The sequence below is a fragment of the Sus scrofa genome, chromosome 7, assembly GCF_054392235.1.
Source record: "Sus scrofa isolate SSC_HxYL_T2T_F1_AM1 chromosome 7, Sscrofa_HxYL_maternal_Yorkshire_Landrace_v2.0, whole genome shotgun sequence".
NCBI lineage: Eukaryota > Metazoa > Chordata > Mammalia > Artiodactyla > Suidae > Sus > Sus scrofa.
In genome coordinates, this window is record NC_139389.1 from 23,822,918 (window position 1) to 23,846,858 (window position 23,941).

At 35.9% G+C, this 23,941-nt stretch overlaps 2 protein-coding genes across 2 annotated transcripts; both read right to left on the minus strand.

The window, feature by feature from the left end:
• Positions 1-4,700: 4,700 nt before the first annotated feature.
• LOC100154925 (putative olfactory receptor 2B3) lies at positions 4,701-5,669 on the minus strand. Its single transcript, XM_001928426.3, has one exon. The coding sequence runs from the start codon at positions 5,667-5,669 to the stop codon at positions 4,701-4,703; it is 969 nt and encodes a 322-aa protein (XP_001928461.2).
• An 11,907-nt stretch (positions 5,670-17,576) lies between these two features.
• LOC146401358 (putative olfactory receptor 2B3) lies at positions 17,577-18,509 on the minus strand. Its single transcript, XM_084970347.1, has one exon. The coding sequence runs from the start codon at positions 18,507-18,509 to the stop codon at positions 17,577-17,579; it is 933 nt and encodes a 310-aa protein (XP_084826473.1).
• Between the last annotated feature and the right edge of the window lie 5,432 nt (positions 18,510-23,941).

Here is a 23,941-nt window from a genome sequence, read left to right on the forward strand (position 1 = left end):
AAAATGGGTTATTATGGGATTTTATGAAATCATGTGTGTGAAACTTTTGAAAATTGTAAAGCACTATAGAATTTAAAGAACCTTAAATAAAAAAGAATCTAGGTACGTTATCAAGATATAATGCACATAAAAAAGAAATTATAACCCTCCATTGACAGAAAAGATGAATAAACTAATATGCCAACAGTGGTAAACTTTAAATATCGTAAATTTAAGGATGAACTCTTTTCCATAAAACTGTTTGCTTTTTCTAAAATATAAGTCTCATATTATTATCTTACATAAATATGTCTCATATTATTATATATCTCTTATTATCTTTATAATTACATAAATAATGTGTTTATGTAACTTTTAAAAGAGAAAGGATTATTAATAACTATATGTGACAATCACTAGATTTTCATTTTTACAGGGAAATACAGTTTCCTTAGCTTTTGAGAATTTAAGTATATATCCCACCATGGAATTTCATATGACCACCATTCCTAGCCCTAGAGAGTTTCACATCTCTGAAAATTCTTTTAACAGAATAAATGAAAATTTGCATATTAGCTAAAATTATCCATAGTTTTGACAATTGATGTTTTAATTTTCTGCCTCCAAAACTAAGTGCTGTGAATGTTTTGGTGAGAAAAACCAAACTTTGTTCCATGCTCTTTTTTTTTTTTTACTTTTTTTAATTACTCAAATGAACTTATCACATCTGTAGTTGTATAATGATCATAACAATCCAATTTCACAGGATGTCCACCCCGCAACCCAAGCATATCCCCCCATCCCCCAAACTGTCTCCTCCGGAGACCATAAGTTTTTCAATGTCTGTGAGTCAGCATCTGTTCTGCAAAGAAGTTCAGTCTGTCCTTTCTTCAGATTCCACATGTCAGTGAAAGCATTTGATGTTGGTGTCTCATTGTATGGCTGACTTCACTTAGCATGATAATTTCTAGGTCCATCCATGTTGCTACAAATGCCGGTATTTTGTTCCTTTGAATGGCTGAGTCATATTCCATTGTGTATATGTACCACATCTTCTGGATCCACTCCTCTGTCGATGGGCATTTAGGTTGTTTCCATGTCTTGGCTATTGAAAATAGTGCTTCAGTGAACATCGGAGTACATGTGTCTTTGTGAATTGTGGTTTTCTCTGGATGGATGGCCAGAAGTGGGATTGCTGGTAGTTCTAGTTTTAGTTTTCTGAGGACTCTCCATACCGTTTTCCACAATGGTTGCACCAATTTACAATCCCACCAACACTGTCCTAGGGTTCCTTTTTCTCCATACCCTCTCCAGCACTTACTGTTTGTAGACTTTTTGATGAATTTACAGTCTAGTAGGAGGTACAGGCACTTATCAAATGATCACTTAAAAGTAGAAGTGCCATAAATGAGAAGTACATAATGAACAAATAAATTTGTGGGTATTTCACTGAATCAGAGAGAGACCACAAAAATTTTTTCTAATGAGGCCTGAGCCATTAGTAATTAGGTAAATTTGGATGGGAAGGGTATTCCAGGTAGAAGGATCCGTATGTGCAAAGGTTCTATGCTTTAAGGAAATGTGGTAAGTGCAAAAGACAGAGAGAGCGACGAGCAAGCTGTATGGGAGTTCCTTTGTGGCACAGCAGGTTTAGGATCCAGCGTTTTCAGTGCAGCAGCTTGGGTTGCTGCTGTGGGATAGGTTTCATCCCTGGCCCCAGAACTTCCACATGCCATGGATGTGGCCAGAAAAAAAGAAGAGAGTTGTATTGCTAGTAAGTGAGTATTTGTTTTTAACTAGTGAACAATAGAATGCCACTGATAATCTCAGTACAGGTGAAGAGAATGGGATGATTGTATTTGCAGTGAAATGATCACTGGCTATATTTTAAAAAAGTGTATTTCAAAGAGTTGGCAGGAGTGCATAATGATAGGTAGGTTAATAATTTGGTAAGCTTATGGGTAAAACGTGATGGTACCAGAAATGTGAAGATAGAAAGGAATGGAGAGATGGGAGGTACAAAAGAGGAATGATTGATATGTTTTGGAAATGGTTTTGATTTAAAAAACTAAGGAGTGAATGGCATAAGATATGGTTCAGGGTTTCTGATTTGCAAATGTAAACAGAAGGTGAATCCATTTGTTAAAATAGTGAAAAGAGCTTTGTGGTGAAGGGTGAGCAGGTGTTTAGCTTATGATGGTGTTGAGTTTGAAATGTCTATCATATTCAAAAAGAGATGGCAATGGTAGAAACAGCTTTGGAAATTTAAAAAAGGCACTTACACTAGAGATATAATTGATATTCATTTGTTTTTTGTGTCTTGAATCTCTTACTGCTTATTACATGTCTCATTTAGTAAACACATGATTATTATATAAGAGCTGTATTCTGCACTTAGGTTTTTAGTTACTTTATACTGGTGCTGGTACTTTCTGTACTCTAACATTTCTGCTTTCATTAGTGGATAAAGTCTAGACTTTTCAGTTATCATCTCCAGGCTCTTTTAATGTGTGTCTTGTACTCTCTTTCTTAACCATTTTAAATTACTTGTAATTTATAAAATGCTTTGTAACCCTTTCTCTGTTGCCTAAAATGTTGATCCATCTATGTCCTTATATTACTAACTGCAACTAATCATTTAAATGTCTGAATTTAAGGGTCATTTCCTCCGGGAATTAGAATATTTTTTTCAGGAGTTCTTGTCATGGCTCAGTGGTTAACAAACCTGACTAATATCCATGAGGACTTGGGTTCAATCCTTAGCCTTGCTCGGTGGGTTAAGGATCGAGTGTTGAGTGAGCTGTGGTGTAGGTCGCAGAAGTGGCTCAGAGCTGGTATTACTGGAGCTCTGATATAGGCCGATATGACCCCAAACCTGGGAACCTCCATATGTCATGGGTATGGCCCTAAAAGGACAAAAAAAATTTTTTTCAGTATAATAACTGCGATTATTTTCCCTCTGGTCTAGTACTATCTAGTGTTAAAAATATCAATAAATATTTATTTAGAGGTTACCCCAAAGAAGAATGAATTTATTCAGTTAAATATTAGAAAAAAGTATTCCAGTGAACATTTCTATAAAAAACATCATCATTTATGGGCTATCACGTGTGTTTGGTTGGTGCAGAACTTGGAACAAATAAGGATTTGGGACAAATAAATATTGGAAAATGAACGAAAAGGGGAAAATGCTATCCGTGGAGAATGATGGGATGAATTGAAAACAGAGTTGGAAATAAAACTCAATTGATATTTTAAATTTCTAGTATGAGATACACACACTTAGCTAGTTTAAAGCCAGCTAGATTTGACATAAACTGCATACTTGAAACTGTTCTGGAAGGTGTATATGATGGAATTATAAAGGGATGGGAGGATGTAAAGTGATTGAGGACTGGGGTGATTATGGGAAAACTTTTGGCTTGGGATCGCTGGTCATTTAATCATAAAGATGGGGAAATTCCTAACTAAGGTGGTAGACAAAAATGGTTCTCCAACAAATAGTACATAAGTGGGAAGGTAAACCATCTAAGTGTCTTGGACAGTCTGACATTGATAGGAAGAAATTTTACCAAGGAACAAAGGAACAAAGTACATGGAGGAAACTTCTGGAAAGCAAAGGAGCTTTTAACTTAGAAAAGATATCTTTCCATACAAATTTTAGAATGTTCTGTTCTAAAGAATGTTATTGGTAATATGATAGGGATTGCCTTGAATCTGTAGATTGCCTCAGACAGTATTGTCACTTTGACTACATTGAGTCTTCCAATCTAAGAGCCTGGTATATTTTTCCATCAATTTGTTTCTTCTTTGATTTCTTTCATCAGTGTCTTATAGTTTTCAGAGTAAGGGTCTTTTGTCTCTTTAGGAAGGCTTATTTCTAGCTATTTTATTCTTTTTGGTGCAATGGTAAATGGGATTGTTCCCCTAATTTCTCTTTCTGATCTTTCATTGTTAGTATATAGAAATGCGATCTATTTCTGTGTATTGGGCATGTACCCAGACAAAAATTTCATTGGAAAACATACATGCACCCATATATTCATCACAGCACTATTCACAATAGTCAAGACATGGAAACAACCTAAATGGATGAATGGATTAGGAAGATGTGGTACATATAAACAATGGAATATTACTCAACCATAAAAGGACCAAATAATGCCATTTACAGCAACATGGATGGAACTAGACACTCTCATACTAAGTGAAGTAAGTTCGAAAGAGAAAGGCAGACACCATATCACGTATATGTAGAGTCTAAAATATGGCACAAGTGATCCATCTACAAAACAGAAAAGATCATGGGCATGTAGGACAGACTCGTGTTTGCTGGGGGGAGGGAGGGAGTGGGATGGACTGAGAATTTGGGGTTAGTAGATGAAAACTCTTGCATTTGGAGTGGACAGGCAATGAGATCCTGCTGTATAGCACAGGGAACTATATATCTAATCACCTGTAAAGGAATATGGTGGAGAATAATGTGAGAAAAAGAGTGTATACATATGTATTACTGGGTCACTTTGGTGTACAACAGAAATTAACAGAACATTGTAAATAAATCATAATAAATCTTTTTTTAACAAAAGAAAAGATGTCTTCAGCATTGCTTCCTGAAGCAAGTTTTATAAGTTTTGGCTGAATTCAATACAATCATAAGAGCCTGAAAAAATGAAAAATCAATTAAAACACTATTATCATTTTCAAGGATAAGGACAGACTCAGAAGATTGTTGTCACAATGGAACACTTATTTCTTATAGAAAATGTTAATAATTCCAGCCTCTTGAAGGCCTCTTTCATGTCTTTATTTCTAAGGCTATAGATGAGAGGGTTCAACATGGGTGTGAATATCCCATAGAAAAGGGAAACCATCTTTCCCCAGTCCTTAGAAGTGGAAGAAGGTGGTTGTAGATACATGTATATGCTTGTTCCAAAAAAGAGAGAGACCACAACCATGTGAGACCCACACGTTCCAAAAGCTTTTCGCCGTCCTTCGGCTGACCTGATTCTCAATACTGCTTGAGCTATGAAGCCATAGGAGATGAGGATCAATGTCACTGGAATTAGCAGAATTAACACACTGAAGAAAAAGAGCTCGGAGACAATAGGCTTTGTGTCAGCACATGACAACTTGAGAAGGGCAGGAACCTCACAGAAAAAGTGGTCCACTTCCTGATGACCACAGCGAGGCATGTTAAGGGTCAAGGAGGACTGCAACACTGAGTTGCTGAAGCCAGTGAGCCAGGAGAAGGCTGTCATCTTGAGGCAGAACCAGGGGTTCATGATGACTACGTAGCGGAGGGGTCTGCAAATGGCCACATATCTGTCAAAGGACATAACAGCCAGGAGGAGACACTCCGTAGCACCCAGAGCCAGGAAGATGATGAGCTGGGCCACACAGCCACCATAACTGATGGTCTTTTTGTTCTGACAAATGTTTTTCAACATATGAGGGACGGTGCTCGTGGTGTAACAGAGATCTAATATGGAGAGGTTTGTGAGAAAGAAATACATGGGAGTGTGAAGCTTGGGATCCAGAATGCACACCATCACGATGGACACATTGCCAAAGATGGTGGTTGCGTATGATGCTAATAGGAGCACCAAAAGGGGCGTTTGTAGCCAGGGCTTGTGTGAGAAGCCAAGTAGTATGAACTCTTTTGAGGAGCTCTCGTTTGCCCGATTCATGATGACTCACTAACTTTTCATTCCTGAAAGCATAAAACGGGAAATTGTCAGTCGGAAATTATCGAATACTCTTATTGTAACTGGACTGAATTTAGAACAATTATAATGAATGATGCAATGCAAATATAATTTATAGTCGGTAAATAGATCTTGTGAAATACAGTATAATTACCCCATCGTTAGAAAGTAGGTCTTCTGTTTGCAGTAGTTAGGTTTGACTTTATGAAGTAAATCATTACATTTATTTTTTTTTCAATATTTTGGTCTTTTTAGGGCTACACCCATGGTATATGGAAGTTCCGAGGCTAGGGGTCTAATCAGAGCTGTAGCTGCCAGCCTACGCCACAACCAGAACAATGCCAGATCCCAGCCACATCTGCAACCTACACCACAGATCATGGCAATGCCAAATCCTTAACCCACTGAGCAAAGCCAGCATCCTCATGGATACTAGTCAGTTTCTTTTCCACTGAGCCATGATGGGAACATTTAAATGCCAAGAATGTAAACTTAACATGGACATTTTAAGTGCTCAATACATTTCAATTCTTCTCTCTCCCTTTTCTTACCTTCAAATTATTACCTTAATAACCATTTGATAATAATACTTCTTTTAATCCAATAGTTTTTTTTTCTGGTGATAATGACTATTCTTTTTTTTTAAATTGCTATTTCCCCAATACATTTTTTTTGTCTTTTTGTTGTTGTTGTTGTTGTTGTTGTTGTTGTTGTTATTGTTGTTGTTGTTGTTGCTATTTCTTGGGCCGCTCCCGCAGCATATGGAGGTTCCCAGGCTAGGGGTCGAATCGGAGCTGTAGCCACCGGCCTACACCAGAGCCACAGCAACGCGGGATCTGAGCCGCGTCTGCAGCCTACACCACAGCTCACCGCAACGCCGGATCGCTAACCCACTGAGCAAGGGCAGGGACAGAACCCGCAGCCTCATGGTTCCTAGTCGGATTCGTTAACCACTGCGCCACGACGGGAACTCCCCCAATACATTTTTTTTTCTCCTGTACAGCATGGTGACCCAGTTACACATACATGTACACATTCTATTTTCTCACATTATCATGCTCCATCATAAGTGATAATCCAGTAATTTTTAATTCAAGCTAAAATGCTGAGTAACATCGATCTTATAAGGATATCTTCTAAATCTGAAGTTGATTAAAGAAATCTGCTTGTTTTAGTAGTATGTTCTTGGGATTTTTTGAGTTGCCTCTTCCTCCTAAATGACATGTCTGAACATCCATTTGCACAAAGAGCTATCATGGGTACTAGATGCTTTACTTCATGGTGATAAAATTATGGCTTGCTTGAGGTTTATAGTGATGGTCACAGGTGACATGTCCCTGCCTCACCAAGGACCTTGCTGAAAATTGTAAAACTACTAGTTGTTGCTTGACTAACATGTGACAGACACTGCTCAGTGTCTGAAATAATTCTAATTCGAATCCAAATCCTCATAAATAGGTATTATCTATATTTTATTGGCTCTGCCACTCAGTGAGAATAAATAATTTGCATTCTCAGTAATCTTGAGGCCAGGACCGAAAGCCAGGGTTTAAAGACCATTCTTTTCTTATATTTAGCTCAGTTCCACCAAAAAATATAGACAGCACAAGAAGAGGGCACAACAGTGGTTATCAGGGAAAACGAGAACCAAAAATCAAATAAAGTTGATTGTCTTCGGTCTGTGGAAGTTATCAGTTTTTTAGTCATATGACCCAAAGCCACCTAAGTTTCTTTGGCATGTTTAAGTGCAAGGTAATTGATTAGACTTACTCCATTTGAATTTATAAGCATAAAAATAGAGAGTGTTCCTAGACTGACTTGAGAAAGAAGATAAAATAAGGATTGTCGTATTTTATAACAAAGTGGAATACTTTTTTCCCAAGTAACCTTGGTATATGAGCTATGACTTTACCATGGGATGTCTATATGAGAATGACTAGAGATTGTTCTAAGATTTGTAGCTTTTTTTATTATATGTAGTTTTGATTTTACTTTTTTTTAGCTACAGATAAACATTATTACTTGGTAAATACCAAATATACACTTTCAGTTGAAAAATGGAAAAGGATAGGATTTGACTTATTTGTGTATACATATAAATTTTAAAGTTTTACATGAAAAAAGTTTATGTACACTAATAAAGGATAATTTTAAGATGAAAAAGACAGTTTTGGCAAAAATGATTAGCATATTAAAATATGAATAATTATACTGTGTAGTTATGAGAAAAGACCAAAAATTCCAGAAAAAGAGAACAATTGATATAAATAAGCAGGTTGGGGAAGATAAAATGTATGAAGCAAAAGTGAAAATAGAAAAGATATGCAACTTTCTTATCATTGAAGAAATACAAATCAAAACAATGAAATATTGCCTTGTCTATTCATCAGGTAATGTTAAAAAAAACAATGACCTTTAAAAGTTAGCTCTTCAGAGCCTCTGCAGCTAGACTCTTTGAGCATTTTATATCTGAGCTATATGATCCTGGGCAAGTTGGTGAATATCCTTGTGTTCAAAATTCAAAATTTCCATCTCGATAATAAGAGGTAATTATTGTATAGCTCTAATGGGGCAGTGCGAATACATCTGAACTTAGGATAGTTCTGGAAGCCTAGTAAGAATTCAATGAATGTGAGCTAGTTATCATGAATAGCATCAATAACATTAATCATTAGCAGTAGTTGTTAGTAATAATGTATCATTTTCTAACCTACTATGTATGTGAAATAACAACCAAATTAATATTGGTGATGTCAAAACTTATTATAATTTTATAATATTATACTATGAAATGATTACAAATGCATGTATTTTTTCTTTGTTTCTAGCACGATACTAAGAATATAGTTTTCCAGTAAATGATAGTCAAGTCAGTGGTGGTTAGGAGATATTGACTTGCCTGACGGGCATGAGAGGAGAGATAAGAACACTACTCAGCAGCTGTTTTTTTTCCTGTTTCTATTTTTTTGCACATCTTCTACTCTTTCCCACTGAACAGAATGGCATTAGTGTCAACTCATTCCACTGATTCCTTTACATTATACGAAAAATGAACCCACTCTTTGAAAAAGACGTTTTCATCCGCTGGCATCATTACTCTTTTCCTATTTATATAAACTCTATTAATCAAAAGAATCCTTACATACCCCTAATTCTTCTTTTTTTCCGTAAAAAATTCTCACTAACTCTTTTTATGTATGGTGATATTGTGGACAAATATTCATTCAAAGAGTGAAATGGCAACAAGGACTTTTGGAATCACTGAAAATACTTGACATTTATTTCAAGAATCCCAGGAAAAAATTGAACTCTCTGGTTATTTAATATGATGCAACCCAGAGGCAGGGATATGAAATGATCTTAAGAGACCCTTCTCACTCATGGTAATAACATAATTCTCTTCAGTAGACATCACTCACCTTTTTTTCCTAGTGTCAAAGAGATGTCTATATAATTCTTTGTGCCATGTTTTAAAGAAAGTTTAGTCCAAAAACAGGGGAAAAAGTGCAATGACTTTTTGAGTTTTCAAGCCTTGTGAAATTCTTTTTCAGCTGCATTTTGCCCACAGATTGAGAATAAAATTAGCATATGACCTCATTGCATCAAAAACATATGAAAAGAGTCCATATGATGAGGTAAAAGTGTATTTTAGAGATTGTCTTCAGTCATCAGGGTGTTTTTGATTGACACTGGCTCTTCTCACCAGGTCTAATACAGTGAGAAGCTGATTTTATCGCTATCAGCAACATCCATAGTCCTGGAGAGAGAATTGTACCTTTAAATAAAGGGCTTACCTTTCATACAATGTGTGCTCTTTTAGCCCTAGGGATATGAGAGTCTCTCAAGTTTAATTGGTCATTGTGTCCAGAGAGGAAATATGTGAACTCTGTTCCCAACTATACTAGTAGCATAATAGTGGCACATGGATGGATCACAAATTACAAAATTAGGTTGAAAATAATAGTCATGAAATATAAACCATAAAAAATGAGTTTGGAATTGTTTAATCAGGAGAGTAGAAGTCTAAATGAAATGTAGATCTCATTCTTTTTTTTTTCTTTTTTTTTTTTTTTTTTTGGTCTTCATAGGGCCGCATGTGTGGCATATGGAAATTCCCAAGCTAGGGGGTCAAACCTGAGCTGTAGCTGCCGGCCTACACCACAGCCACAGCAATGCCAGATCCAAGCCGCGTCTGCGACCTGCACCACAGCTCACCGGAATGCTGGATCCTTAACCCACTGAGCTAGGCCAGAGATCAAACCCGCATCCTCATGGATGCTAGTCGGGTTCCTTAACCCCTGAGCCATGACAGGAACTCCAGATCTCATTCTTTTAAATGGTCTCAGGGTCAAATACTGAGCCCACTGATGCTATATATGAAAAAATAGTATTTGTATTGTTCATTGATTTTTGTGGTGAATGTGTTTGGATTAAACCTGCTAGAGATTTTCAAGTTAAAAACCATATCATGCAAAGTCACAGCATGTAAATTAAAACATCGAAGTCTAAGGTTAGCATGCATTCACTGGGAAAGAACTACAGTTGACTCTTGGGCAACTTAAGTTTGAACTGCGAGGTCCACTTATACACAGATTTTTAAAAAAAAATATACAAAAATATATGTGTAGAACTTCATGTACAAGACTTTTATCCTCACGTAGGCATGAATAATATTTAATGTAAAATTAATAATATATTATTTTTATTATTATTTATAACTGCTTTTCAAAGAATCATAATTAGAGAAACTGCATTTCAGTCTATTATCACAGATAAATGGTTTTTTAAAAATGTAGCAATATTACATAGAATAATAATAAATGTAAATTTCTTTTGATTCTCTGTACTAATGGGGATTGAAGAATGATATGTTTACTAGATCAACTACATGCCAGAGCCTCTGTTAATCTTTTCTGGTTAAGATTCTACAAATGATACACAGCTACAAATAGGGCAACCATTTATTAAGTTTAAGGTAATGTACTTTTATCTGCCTTAGTACCTCTGGGTTTTGTAGGAGGGAACCGTAATCCATTGATTCTCCATTCTTTATGTTTCAAAGTCTGAACTAATCTATGCATTTTCTCCAGGATACAGTATTGCTTTTGAGCATGGCTGATTAGGGGCGGTTTTGTGGATTTTCCCCCTTGGCTCTTACTCCATTAGGGTATCCATGACGAAGTTCTTCCAGCTGCTAAGTGTATCTATCCCACTTTGCATTTAGGGACCAGATAAATATCATAGGGTAAGTCCACAAACCTATTGGACTAACTAAATTAGACATGGATATATGTAATCCTACCCTATGCCCAGAAGGAATGAGAAAGCTAAATATTTGTGCTCAGCTTTAAAGACTACCACTGTATGCCTTATAGTCACAAAATATTTCATTTATTTTCTTCCTACACACAAAGCACATCTGCCTCTTTCTCATTACAAGGTCAATTCTCCCAATCTCTTCAGTAGGTCTACACTTGAATTCTCTTAGCTCAGAAATCTGTGAATTAAATAGACAAGCTGTCTCTGTCCTTCACATGCTCAAAATGTATTCAGGAGATCTGAAAGAAGATGACTAATACAAACACTCCCGAACAGAAAAAGGAAAATTTAGTTACAGGTCGCTAGAAATTCAGAAAACCACGGGGCGGTTGTTGTGAAGAGCTCCAACTGTGAGTTGGTAATTTTTCCACATTCCACTCATTAGAAGTAGTTCCACAGTCCATTGTATTCATAACTCTTGGCTTCTACCCTTTTGGAGTTCCATTATTTTCAGTGTTCATGTCTGAAGAGCAATAAAGAATGTGTAAGCCTTTTCAAATTCCTTCCTACTTAATGAAATTTGGGAGTCCAAGGGTTAATTTAAGTCTCAAACAGTCAGAAGCTTCTTTAATTCAGATTTGTGTTGTATTTGGTAGTATAACTCTCTAAAATTTAGCTTATCAGTTTTATCTTAATCTACTGCATGTTCCAATGGCCACATCAACAACTGACAAGACATCACTCTCTCCATATGTCTATCTGTGAATTTCTTGAGTCTATCAATCTTTGATGGGATAGGCTTATTCACTTTTCATCTTCCCCTTATTCTCTTTTTCTTCAATCATTTGTTTCAACTAAAAGGATACAATAGATACATGTATATTTAATCCACCCAGAAAGTTTAATAACCGGTACAGTTGCTGCATTCTTAAATCAATTCTAATTATTAGAGATTATATTTTAATTGGCCTCTGTTGCTCAAAGTATGTCTTTATTTATTTTAAAAAAAGTTTTATTGAGATGTAATAAACATAGCATAAAATTCACTTTTAAAAAGTGTATATTTAAGCTTTTTTGTATATTCAGCATTATACAATTTTCACCACAATTTGAGAACATTTTCATCCGTTCCAAAAGAAATCTGATGCTCATTAGTAGTCATTCCTCTTACTTCCCCCTAACCCTCTCTGCCTTAGGTAACCACTAACCTTTCTTTCTCTCTGTCTTCACCTTATACTATATGTGATCTTTTGTAAGTGGGTTTCTTTCACTTAGCATAATGTTTTCAGGGTTCACCCAGGTTGTAGCATATATCAATACTTCATTTATTTTAGTTGCCACATATTTTACTGTGTCGATATATATATGCTTTTTTTTGTTAGCAAATCCATCAGTAGCTGGACATTTGAGTTATTTCCACTTCGGAGTATTATTTTGAATAATAAATCTATGAACATTTATGCATAAATTTTTCTCAGTGAGCATATGTTTTCAGTTTTCCTGGGTATACACCTAGGAATAGGATTGTTAGATCTTATGATATTTCTCAAAGATTAAACATAGAGGTACTATGTGATCTAACAATCCTATTCCTAGGTGTATACCCAGGAAAACTGAAAACATATGCCCACTGAGAAAAACTTATGCAACTTATACAACTCAACAGCAAAAAAGCCAACAACCCAATGGAAAAATGGGCAAAAGACCTGAATAGACATTTCTCCAAGGAAGATATACAGATGGCCAACAAACAGATGAAAAAATGTTCCACCTCCCTGATTATTAGAGAAATGCAAATCAAATCTACCATGAGATGTCAGACTGGCCATCATTAATAAGTCCACAAATACCAAATGCTGGAGGGGGTGTGGAGAAAAGGGAACCCTCCTGCACTGTTTGTGGGAATGTAAGCTGGTATAGCCACTATGGAGAACAGTATGGTGGTATCTCAGAAAACTATACATAGAACTACCACATGACCCAACAATCTCACTCTTGGGCATATATCCAGATAACTTTCCTTAAAAAAAACACATACACCCTCATGTTCATTGCAGCACTATTCACAATAGCCAAGACATGGAAACAACTCTATTGTCCATCCACAGATGATTGGATTAGGAAGATGTGGTATATATACCCAATGGAATACTACTCATCCATAAAAAGAATGAAATAATGCCATTTGCAGCAACATGGATGGAACTAGAGACTCTCATCCTGAGTGAAGTAAGTCAGAAAGAGAAAGACAAATACCATATGCTATCACTTATATCTGGCATCTAATATATGGCACAGATGAACCTTTCCACAGAAAATAAAATCAGGGATTTCGAGAATAGACTTGTCATTGCCTAGGGGAGAGGGAGGGAGTGGGATGGACTGGGAGTTTGAGGTTAATAGATGCATTCTATTGCCTTTGGAATGGATTAACAATGAGATCCTGCTGTGTAGCACTGGGAACTATTTCTAGTTACCTATGATGAAGTATGATAATGTGAGAAAAAAGAATGTATACATGTATGTGTAACTCGGTCTACCCAGTTTTTTTCCTACCATGCTGTACAGTAGGAAAAAAAAATAATGTATTGGGGAAATTGAAAAAAAAAAGAAAAAAAAGAAAAGTATCATCAATTGTTTTCCAAAGTACCTTTACAATTCCATATTCCCAAAAACAGGTCGTGAGAGTTCCAGTTCCATTACAACCTCACTTATGCTTGTTATTGCCTGTCTTTTTTTTTTTTTTGTCTTTTTCGGGGCCACACCCACAACACATGGAGGTTCCCAGGCCAGCAGTCAAATCAGAGCTGTAGCTGCTGACCTGCACCACAGACACAGCGATGAACCATGTCTGTGACCTACACCACAGCTCACAGCAATGCCGGATCCTTAACCCACTGAACCCATGTCCTCATGGATACTAGTCAGGTTCATTAACTGCTGAGCCATGATGGGAACTCTCCCCACCCCATTTTTAAATTATACACTATCTAATGGGTGTAAAGTGGCATCTCTGAAGTTTTTATTTGCAAATAAAATGATCAAAATGTTGAGCATTTGGTTGTGTGTAGAATATTCTTAATTTTATTTATTACTATCTGGAACTAAGAAAGCTTTTTCCCCTTTCTAACCCATCAAGTGCTTGAATATTGAGAGTCTCACTATTTTATATTCACTTGAAAACAGGTATTGTTTTCCAGATTTACTTTTTTTGGTAATATCTCGTCAAGTATATCCAATAGTAACACAACACATACTGTTTTTCAATTTCTTCATCTAGATTTACAATCTTGGGCTCCTTATCTGCCTTCAAAATTACTGCAGCTGATACTTTTATCAAACAGTTTCTTACTATGTAATATGGATCACTTGGTTCCAAGTTTTAATATCAATGCCCTCAGCATCTGCCATGTGACCCTTATGCCAATGTCTCCTATTTAACTTTTTTTCCTTAACATCAGGACCCCACTATTGGTACCAGTGTCTGTTGTCAGTTAGGATAAGTTACATTATAAGTAACTCATAATGAATGTAAGTAATAAGAGCATCAAAAACCTCAGTGACTTTAAATAATTAAGTTTTATTTCTCATTCATGCTAATTTCCTATCAAAATTTGGAGTTCTACTCCATATTGTCTTCAATCCAGGATTCAGACACATTAACTCTCCTTGTAACTTTGCTTCTTTCAGCTGACATTGGGAAAGATTATGGCAGTGTGGACTAGATCTTAAAGACATTGTCAAGATGTGACCCACATCATATCTGCTTCTGCTCGCACTTAATCGACAAAGCAAGTTTAAAAAGTCAGGCCTACATTCAATAGGACAGGAAAGTGCAAATCTACCATCTGCATAGAAGGAGAGAGAAAATCAAATACCCATGAACAAATCTAGTTTATAATAAGTATGAGAAATGTACTATTTCCAAATACTCAGGGAAATAAAACAAATAAGAACTTGGTAATTTTTCTGCTATCATTGACAAATGCCTCAAACAATGAAAATTAGCAGAGTTAGCAAAAGCTCATGAAAGAAATAGTTTCATTCAGTCTATATAGTGCTGGTTGGAATGTGTACTGCTATAAAATTTCTTCAGGGAAGCTTGGCAATTTGTATTAACTCTTAGGTCTTCTCAGAAATTTATGATTTGACTGAGTTATACCATTTCAAAAATATAAGTTGACATATGGACATAGATTTGTAAGTGCAGAATTCTTTACAGTAGCATTTGTAATGATCAAAACAAAGAAATAGTTAAATGTATTTTAATGTATCTGCATGGTGAAATTCACTTTGCAGCTATTTTAATGATAATTTAAGAATCCTGATATATTCCTTTTTAAAGTGTTTTTAAAATATTTATTTGTTTATTAGCCACACCCATGGCATATGAAAGTTCCCATGCTGGGGATTGAATCTGAGCCGGAGTTGCAACCTACACTGTGGCGGTGGCATCACCAGATCCTTAACCCACTGTGCCTGCCTGGGGATCGAACAGGTGCCTCCACAGAGACAAGCCTGATCATTAACCCACTGTACCACAGTGGGAATTCCAGAACCCTGGTATATTCTAAGGATATAATGCATATATAAAAAAAATTAAACCTCCATTGACAGAAAAAAGGAATAAGCTAATATGCCAACAATGGTGAAATGTAAATATAATAAATTTAAGGATGAGTTCTTTTTCATAAAACTGTTTGCTTTTAATAAAATGTAGGTGCATAAAGATAAGATAGCTTGGGCAATAAGGTAGGTTTAGGTAAAAGATGATGGTATCAGAAGTGTGAAGATGGAGAGGAATTGGAGAGATGGGAGGTAAAAAAGAGGAATGATTGATATGTCTTGGTAATGGTTTTGGTGTGAAAAATTAAGGCATGATGGTGTAAGATATGATTTGCAAATGTAAATAGCAGGTGAATCCATTCATTAAAACAGCAAGCTTTAGAAGAGGCCTTCGTGGCAAAGGGAGAGCAGGTGTCAGCTTTCCAATGTGTTAAATCTGAAATGCTTATCACATAGTCAAGAGATGGCAAAGCCATATACAGTTTTGGAAATTTTAAAAGGCACCCAAATTAGAGATATAATTGTTTTATTTAATTTAGGGTCTTGAGTTTCTTATTGTTTTTGTTGAGAAAATCAGCTTTTTAAATGCCATATATTTGAAGTCATTCTCTTTCCCATGTCTCTGAAGTGTTACATTTAGTAAATCATTATTATGATATAGGAACCATATTCTGTACTTACGTTGTAGTTATTTTCTACTGCTGCTTCTACCTTCCCTACTTTGCTTATTGGATAAATGCTAAACTTTTCAGTTATCATCTCCAGACTATTTTTGTATGTGTTTTGCACTCTCTGTCTTAACTACTTACAATTACCTATAATTTCTGAAAAGCTTACTTTTGTAATCCTTTCTCTGCTGCCTAAAATATTTCCTCATCCATGTTCTTATATTAGTAATTGCAAATAAATATTTAAGTGTCTGAGTTTAAGGGTCATTTTCTTTAGGAACTAGAATTTTTTTTTAGTAGAGGAACTGTGATTTTTTTTCTGGTCTAGTGTTATCTAGTGGTCAATAAATATTTATCTAGTGACTATCCAAATAAAAATTAATTCAGATAAATATTAGAAAAATGATTCCTATTAACATTTCTATGAATAATTTATTTTATAATTCAGAGGAGTTCCAGCAAGCCTGGGGTAGAACTTTGGACAAGTAAATATTTAAGAAATGAAGGAAAAAAAGGAGAAATGCTAACAATGGGGAGTAAAGAATGAATTAAAATAGTTGGTGGAGTTCCCGTCGTGGCGCAGTGGTTAACGAATCCGACTAGGAACCATGAGGTTGAGGGTTCGGTCCCTGCCCTTGCTCAGTGGGTTAACGATCGTGGTGTTGCTGTGAGCTGTGGTGTAGGTTGCAGACGCGGCTCGGATACCGTGTTGCTGTGGCTCTGGCGTAGGCCGGTGGCTACAGCTCCGATTAGACCCCTAGCCTGGGAACCTCCATATGCCGTGGGAGTGGCCCAAGAAATAACAAAAAAAAGACCAAAAAAAAAATAGTTGGAAGTAAAACCCAATTGACATTTCAAGTTTCTAGTATAAGATGCACACACTTAGCTGGTTTAAAGCCAGCTATATTTGAGACAGACTACATGCTTAGAACAGTTCTGGAAGGGGCATATGATGGATTTTTTTCAAGGGATGTGAGGATGCAAAGCTATTGCAGACATCCGTGCCGGGAGTATTTTTGGCTTTGGCTCACTGGTTATATAATTATAAAGATGTGGAAACCCCGAACTAGCTGGTAGACAGGATAGTATATAAGTGAGAAGGTAAAACATTCATGACCTGACTAGTCTGACATGGATAGGAGGAAATTTTACCAGAATATGGCTTCAAGGAACAGAGTGCTTTGGGGGAACTTTGGAAAGCAAAAGTGTTTTGAATTTAGAAGAGTAATCGTACAATCTCAGCATTGCTTCCTGAACAGAAAAAGAATTTTTTAACCATTGGTACAATTCAATGATATCATAAGAGCATGAACAACAGGAAAATCAGATCAAACATTATTAACATTTTCAAGGATAAGGACAGACTCAGAAGGGTATCATGACAGTGGAGCAATTCTCATTTCTTATAGAAAAAGATTATTGACATCATCCTCTTGAAGGCCTCTTTCATATCTTTATTTCTAAGGCTATAGATGAGAGGGTTCAACATGGGTGTGAATATCCCATAGAAAAGGGAAACCATCTTTCCCCAGTCCTTAGAAGTGGACGAAGGTGGTTGTAGGTACATGTAAATGCCTGTTCCAAAAAAGAGAGAGACCACAACCATGTGAGACCCACACGTTCCAAAAGCTTTTCGCCGTCCTTCGGCTGACCTGATTCTCAATACTGCTTGAGCTATGAAGCCATAGGAGATGAGGATCAATGTCACTGGAATTAGCAGAATTAACACACTGAAGAAAAAGAGCTCGGAGACAATAGGCTTTGTGTCAGCACATGACAACTTGAGAAGGGCAGGAACCTCACAGAAAAAGTGGTCCACTTCCTGATGACCACAGCGAGGCATGTTAAGGGTCAAGGAGGACTGCAACACTGAGTTGCTGAAGCCAGTGAGCCAGGAGAAGGCTGTCATCTTGAGGCAGAACCAGGGGTTCATGATGACTACGTAGCGGAGGGGTCTGCAAATGGCCACATATCTGTCAAAGGACATAACAGCCAGGAGGAGACACTCCGTAGCACCCAGAGCCAGGAAGATGATGAGCTGGGCCACACAGCCACCATAACTGATGGTCTTTTTGTTCTGACAAATGTTTTTCAACATATGAGGGACGGTGCTCGTGGTGTAACAGAGATCTAATATGGAGAGAAAGAAATACATGGGAGTGTGAAGCTTGGGATCCAGAATGCACACCATCATGATGGACACATTGCCAAAGATGGTGGTTGCGTATGATGCTAATAGGAGCACCAAAAGGGGCGTTTGTAGCCAGGGCTTGTCTGAGAAGCCAAGTAGTATGAACTCTTTTGAGGAGCTCTCGTTTGCCCGATTCATGATGACTCACTAACTTTTCATTCCTGAAAGCATAAAACGGGAAAATTGTCAGTTGGTAATCATTGAATACTCTTATTGTAATCAAATAAATGATTCCATAGTAAATATAATTTATAGTAAATTAAGTGGAGCCCTTGTAAAAATACAACATACTTAGCATATGGTTAGAAAGTAGGTCTTCTGGTTTTAGTAGTTATGTGTGACTTTAAGAAGTAAATCATTACATTTAAATGCCACGAATGTAGACTTCTATGCATAAAACACGGACATTTGTAAGTGCTCAATACATTTTAATTCCTTACCTTTTTCTTACATCCTAAGCTACCTTAATAAGCACTTTAAGATTAAATACTACTTTTAAATCAATTACTTTTAATTTGGGCTGAAAATGCTGAGCAGTGGTTTTAAAAGTTTCATCTAGGTCTACAATTGATTCTACAAATCTACTGTTTTAGTGACATCTTCATTTTTTTTTTTGGTTGTCTCTTTTTCTTAAATGATATGCATGCATGAACATTCCTGCAAAGAGCTATCATGACTATTAGATGGTTTGATTCAAGGAAATAAAAATATGACTTACTTGTGATTTATAGTGATGATCACAGGTGACATCTCCCTGTATCTCCAAATATCTTGATGAAAATTGTAAAACTGATCATTTAATCATTGCCCGATTAACATGTGACTGACACTACTCAGTGCCTAAAATAATTCGCAACAAAATCCTGATAAACAGGTATGCTCTACATTTTATTTCTACTGTGACTCAGTGAGAATAATTTACACACTCAGTAATGGTGGGTTCAATGCTCAAAGGCAGGATATAAAGCCCATTCTATTTTTTATACCATACTTTCCCTCAAATATACATATAGCACAGCAAGAATGACAACATGTAACACAACAGTGGTTATAAATGAAAACAGGAACATCAAAGTCAAATAATCAAGTCGATTTTTTGCAGTCTGTGGAAGTTATCAGTTATTTAGTTATGTAGATCAAACTTCTTCAGTCTTCTTTGAATGTTTAAATCCAAGGTCATTGATATGACTGATACCATATAATTTACAATAAAAATAGAGAGTGCTACTAGACTGATATATGAAGTATAATTTGACCATGGGATGTCTACATGAGGCTGAATGTGGTTATAATATTTGTAACTGCTTCCATTACATGTGATTTTAATTTTAGGTTTTTAGCTGAAGATATACATTATTCCTTGGTAAATAACAGTAATATACTTTCAGTTGAAAAACACAAGAGGATATGAGATTTGACTTTTTTCTGACTGTAACATGTAAATTTTAAACTTTCACATGACGAAAGACTTATACAAAGATAAAAGATAGGAGTTCCCATCATGGCCCAGAGCAGAAATGAATCTGACTAGGATCCGTGAGGACGCAGGTTCGATCCCTGGCCTTGCTCAGTGGGTTAAGGATCTGGCATTGCGGTGAGCTGTGGTGTAGGTTGCAGATGTGGCTCGGATGTGGCATTGCTGTGGCAGTGGTGTAGGCCAGCAGCTACAGCTCTGATTTGACCCCTAGCCTGGGAATCTCCATATGCCAACCAAACAAACAAAAAAAGCAAAGATAAAAGATAAATATAGAATGAAAAACGTGCAGTGTTTGTGGCAAAAATGGTTACTATATTAAAATATTAAAGTTATTACATAGCATTTATGAGGAAAGGCCAAAAATCCAACAAAAAGTGATCAATGGTTATGAATAAGAAATTTGAGGGAGAAAAAAAAATAAAAGTGAAAATTGAAAAAATATGCAGCTTTCTCATCATTAAAAAAACAAAAGTCAAAACAACCACAGATATTTTATTAAATATCCATTTAGCAATATAAAAATAATCATCTTTAAAAGTTATTGATCCCTGGCCTCGCTCAGTGGGTTAAGGATCAAGCATTTCAGTGAGCTGTGGTATAGGTCGCAGATGTGGCTCTGATCCTGTGTTGCTGTCGTGTAGGCCCGTGGCTACAGCTCTGATTAGACCTCTAGCCTGAGAACTTCCATATGCCACAGGCGCAGCCCTAAAAGCAAAATAAATAAATACATAAAAGTTGTCTGTTATTGGAGTTCCCGTGGTGGTTCAGTGGTAATAAACCTGACCCATGAGGACACGGGTAAAGGATCAAGTGCTGCTGTGAGCTGTGGTGTAGGGCTCAGATCCCATACTGCTGTGGCTGTGGGGTAGGCCAGCATCTATAGCTCTGATTTGACTCCTAGCCTGGGAACTTCTGTATGCAATGGGTGATGCCCTAAAAAGCAAAAAAAAAAAAAAAAAAAAAAAAAAAAAAAAAAAAAAATGGTATCTGTTAAGAACACTGCCTCTGGACTTAAAACTTGCCATCATTTTATTTCTGAGGTGTGTGATCCTGGGTAAGGTAGCAAATATTTTTGTGCCACGTTAAGAAAGAAAATCTCTTGGTGATAGTAAGAGAGTTGTTGTGAAGCTCAAATGAGACAATACATACACATAGAACTTAGAGCAATGCCTGAAACATAGTAGGCATTTAATTAATGTGAGTTATCACTAATAGCATCAATAATATTAATCATTAGCAGTAATTGTCAGTAGTGATAATATATCATTATCTTCACTTGTCATGTATATGGTAAAGCAGGCAACCAAATTACTATTGGTGGTAAATGCTTATTATAATTTTATAATATTGTAATATGAAATGATTAAACTATAAGTCACTTTCTCTTTGTTTCTGGCATGGTACTGAGATCATAGTTTTCAATAAATGGAAGTGAAATCAATGGCTAGTGGGAGATATTTGTTTGTTTAAAAGGCATGGGAAATAGGAGGACTCTATGCAGCAGGTATTTTATTTTTTCTACTTCTTTTTTTTTTTTCACATATACTCTTCCCCACATTTTATATGGCACTAGTGTCAGCTCATCCATCAGTTCCTCTTTAAATTATCAGAAAAATGAACTCACTTCTTGACAACCATGTTTGGTCCTCTGTCATCTTAACTCTTTTCTTATTTCTATATCCTCTATTAATCAGAAGAAGCCTTAAATTCTACTAATTCTTTTTTTTTTGCTTAAAAATTCCACTGACTTCTTTTGCTTGGAGATGTAATGAACATTCCTTTGAAGTAGATAAATAATAAGAATATATTGTATAGCAAGGGACTTTACAGCCATTATCTTGTAATAACTTAGAATGGCAAATAATCTGAAAAAATACTGAATCATTTCCCTTTGTACCTGAAGCTAATATAACACTGTAAGTCAGCTATACTTTAATTAAAAAATAAAATAAAGAGTGTAATGAAACAGGAGGTTTGGAATCACTGAAAACACTTGGCATTTATTTCAAAATTCCTAGGAAACAAATTGAACACTTTGATTATTTAATCTGAAGCAATCAGAGGCAAGGATGTGGGTGAGATGATCTTGAGCGATTTTTTCCCCTCATGGTAATGTAATTCTCTGCAGTAGACATTACTTACCTTTTTTCCCCAAATGTCAGAGAGATATCCATGCCTTTCTGTGTGCCATGTTTCGAAGGAAGTCTGGTCCAAAGATAGGTTGATAAATTCAATGACTTACTGAGCTTTCAACCCTAGTGACGTTCCTATTCATTTATCCTTTGCCCATAGATTGAGAATGAAATTAGCATATAATTTGAACAGCATCAGAACATAAATGAGGAAAGTCCTTAAGATGAAGTAACAGTTATTGTAGATATTGTCTTCAGTCACTGAGGCACTGTTGATTGACTCAGGCTCTTCTCCAGAGATTCCTAAAGGATTTTACAAGGAAAAGCTGATTGTATAGATACCAGTAATGTTGGTAGAGTCATGGAAAGGGGTTGTACCTTTAAATAGAGGGCTTATTATTCATACAATGCTCTATCCTATATTTTAGCTCCAGGGATATGAGAGTCCCTTCAAGTTTAATTGGTCGTTGTGTCCAGAGAGGAAATAAGTGAACTCTATTCCCAGCAGCACTGGTAACATAACAGTGACATGTAGATCGTTCACAAATCTAAAAACTAAGGTGAAGATAATAGTCATGAAACATAAACCATAAAAAATAAGTTTGGAATTGTTTAATCAGGAGAGTACAAGTCTAAATAAATTATATACCTCATTCTTTTAAGTGGTCTCAGGGTCAAATACTGAGTCCATTGATGGTGCATATGGGAAAATAGTATTTTTGTTCGTTGATTTTTGTGATGTATGTGTTTGGACTAAACCTACTAGGGATCTACAAATTAAGAAACTGTATCATGCAATGTCACAATATATAAATTAATGCATCGAAGTTTAAGGTTAGCATAGATTCACTGAGATAGAACTAGTAGAAATAGTAGGGATTGGAACAAGAATAGTTTTGAAAATTAATTGATTTGTTCAATTTATAACTTAATATGTTATCACCTAATATAAAATTGAAACTGAATTGAGCATCAACATAGATACAACCTTAAATAAAATTCTTTGTTATTATTTTAATGTGTTTTTTTCACTCATTTTTCTCTTGTGTATAATACATTTTTATAAATTATAAAATCATATAGAGAATATAATCATTTTATAAATTATTACATTTTCTCAATTTTTATAGCCATACAACATTCTTTTATAAATTAATAATGTATCTATAAATCATATCCTAATCATTTTTCTACTATTAGATGTTTGCATTTTCTCATTTTGTCACTTTATATTATAGATCACTCAGAATAAATTTCTTTTACTTTTTTTTTTTTTTTTTGCCTTTTTTAGGGTTGCAGGTGTGGTGTATGGAAATTCCCAGGCTAGAGGTCGAATTATAGCTACCCGTGCCAACCTACACCACAGCAACAGTAATGTGGGATCTAAGCCACCCTGCAACCTACAGTGCAGTTTGCGGCAGCGTCAGATCATTAACCTGCTGAGCGGGGCCAGGGATTGAACCTGCATCCTAATGGATACTAGTCAGGTTCTTTTCCATGGAGCTTCTTGCATTATTTGATCTTCTCTCGATTATCATAATGAAATTAGTGTTAGCATGTGCAGTACATATTCTTAATTAGCTTTCAAAATAATATTATTTATGGACTTGGATTATAACATAAAAGCAAATTTAGAAGGAGATAATAGTAGGGAAGCATAGAAGCATAAGTCCTGCAACATATCACTGAAGAAATATATATGTATATTTTTCTTTTTTTGGTTCTCCTTATGTCCTGCCAATTTTACTACTGCACACTGAATTGTCCTTATGGTTCTAAGGTTGCTTTTATTTTCTTATTTATTTCTTTACAATCTTAAAAATGCTTTGGTTGTAGTCCCTGTCATATCTCCATTTGCTTCACCAGTCAGCCCACTGAAAAAAATAAAAAATCTTGGATGATAACAACAGGTTGCCACAATTCAAACAAGTCATAACCCCAAGTGAATTATCTGGACCAGA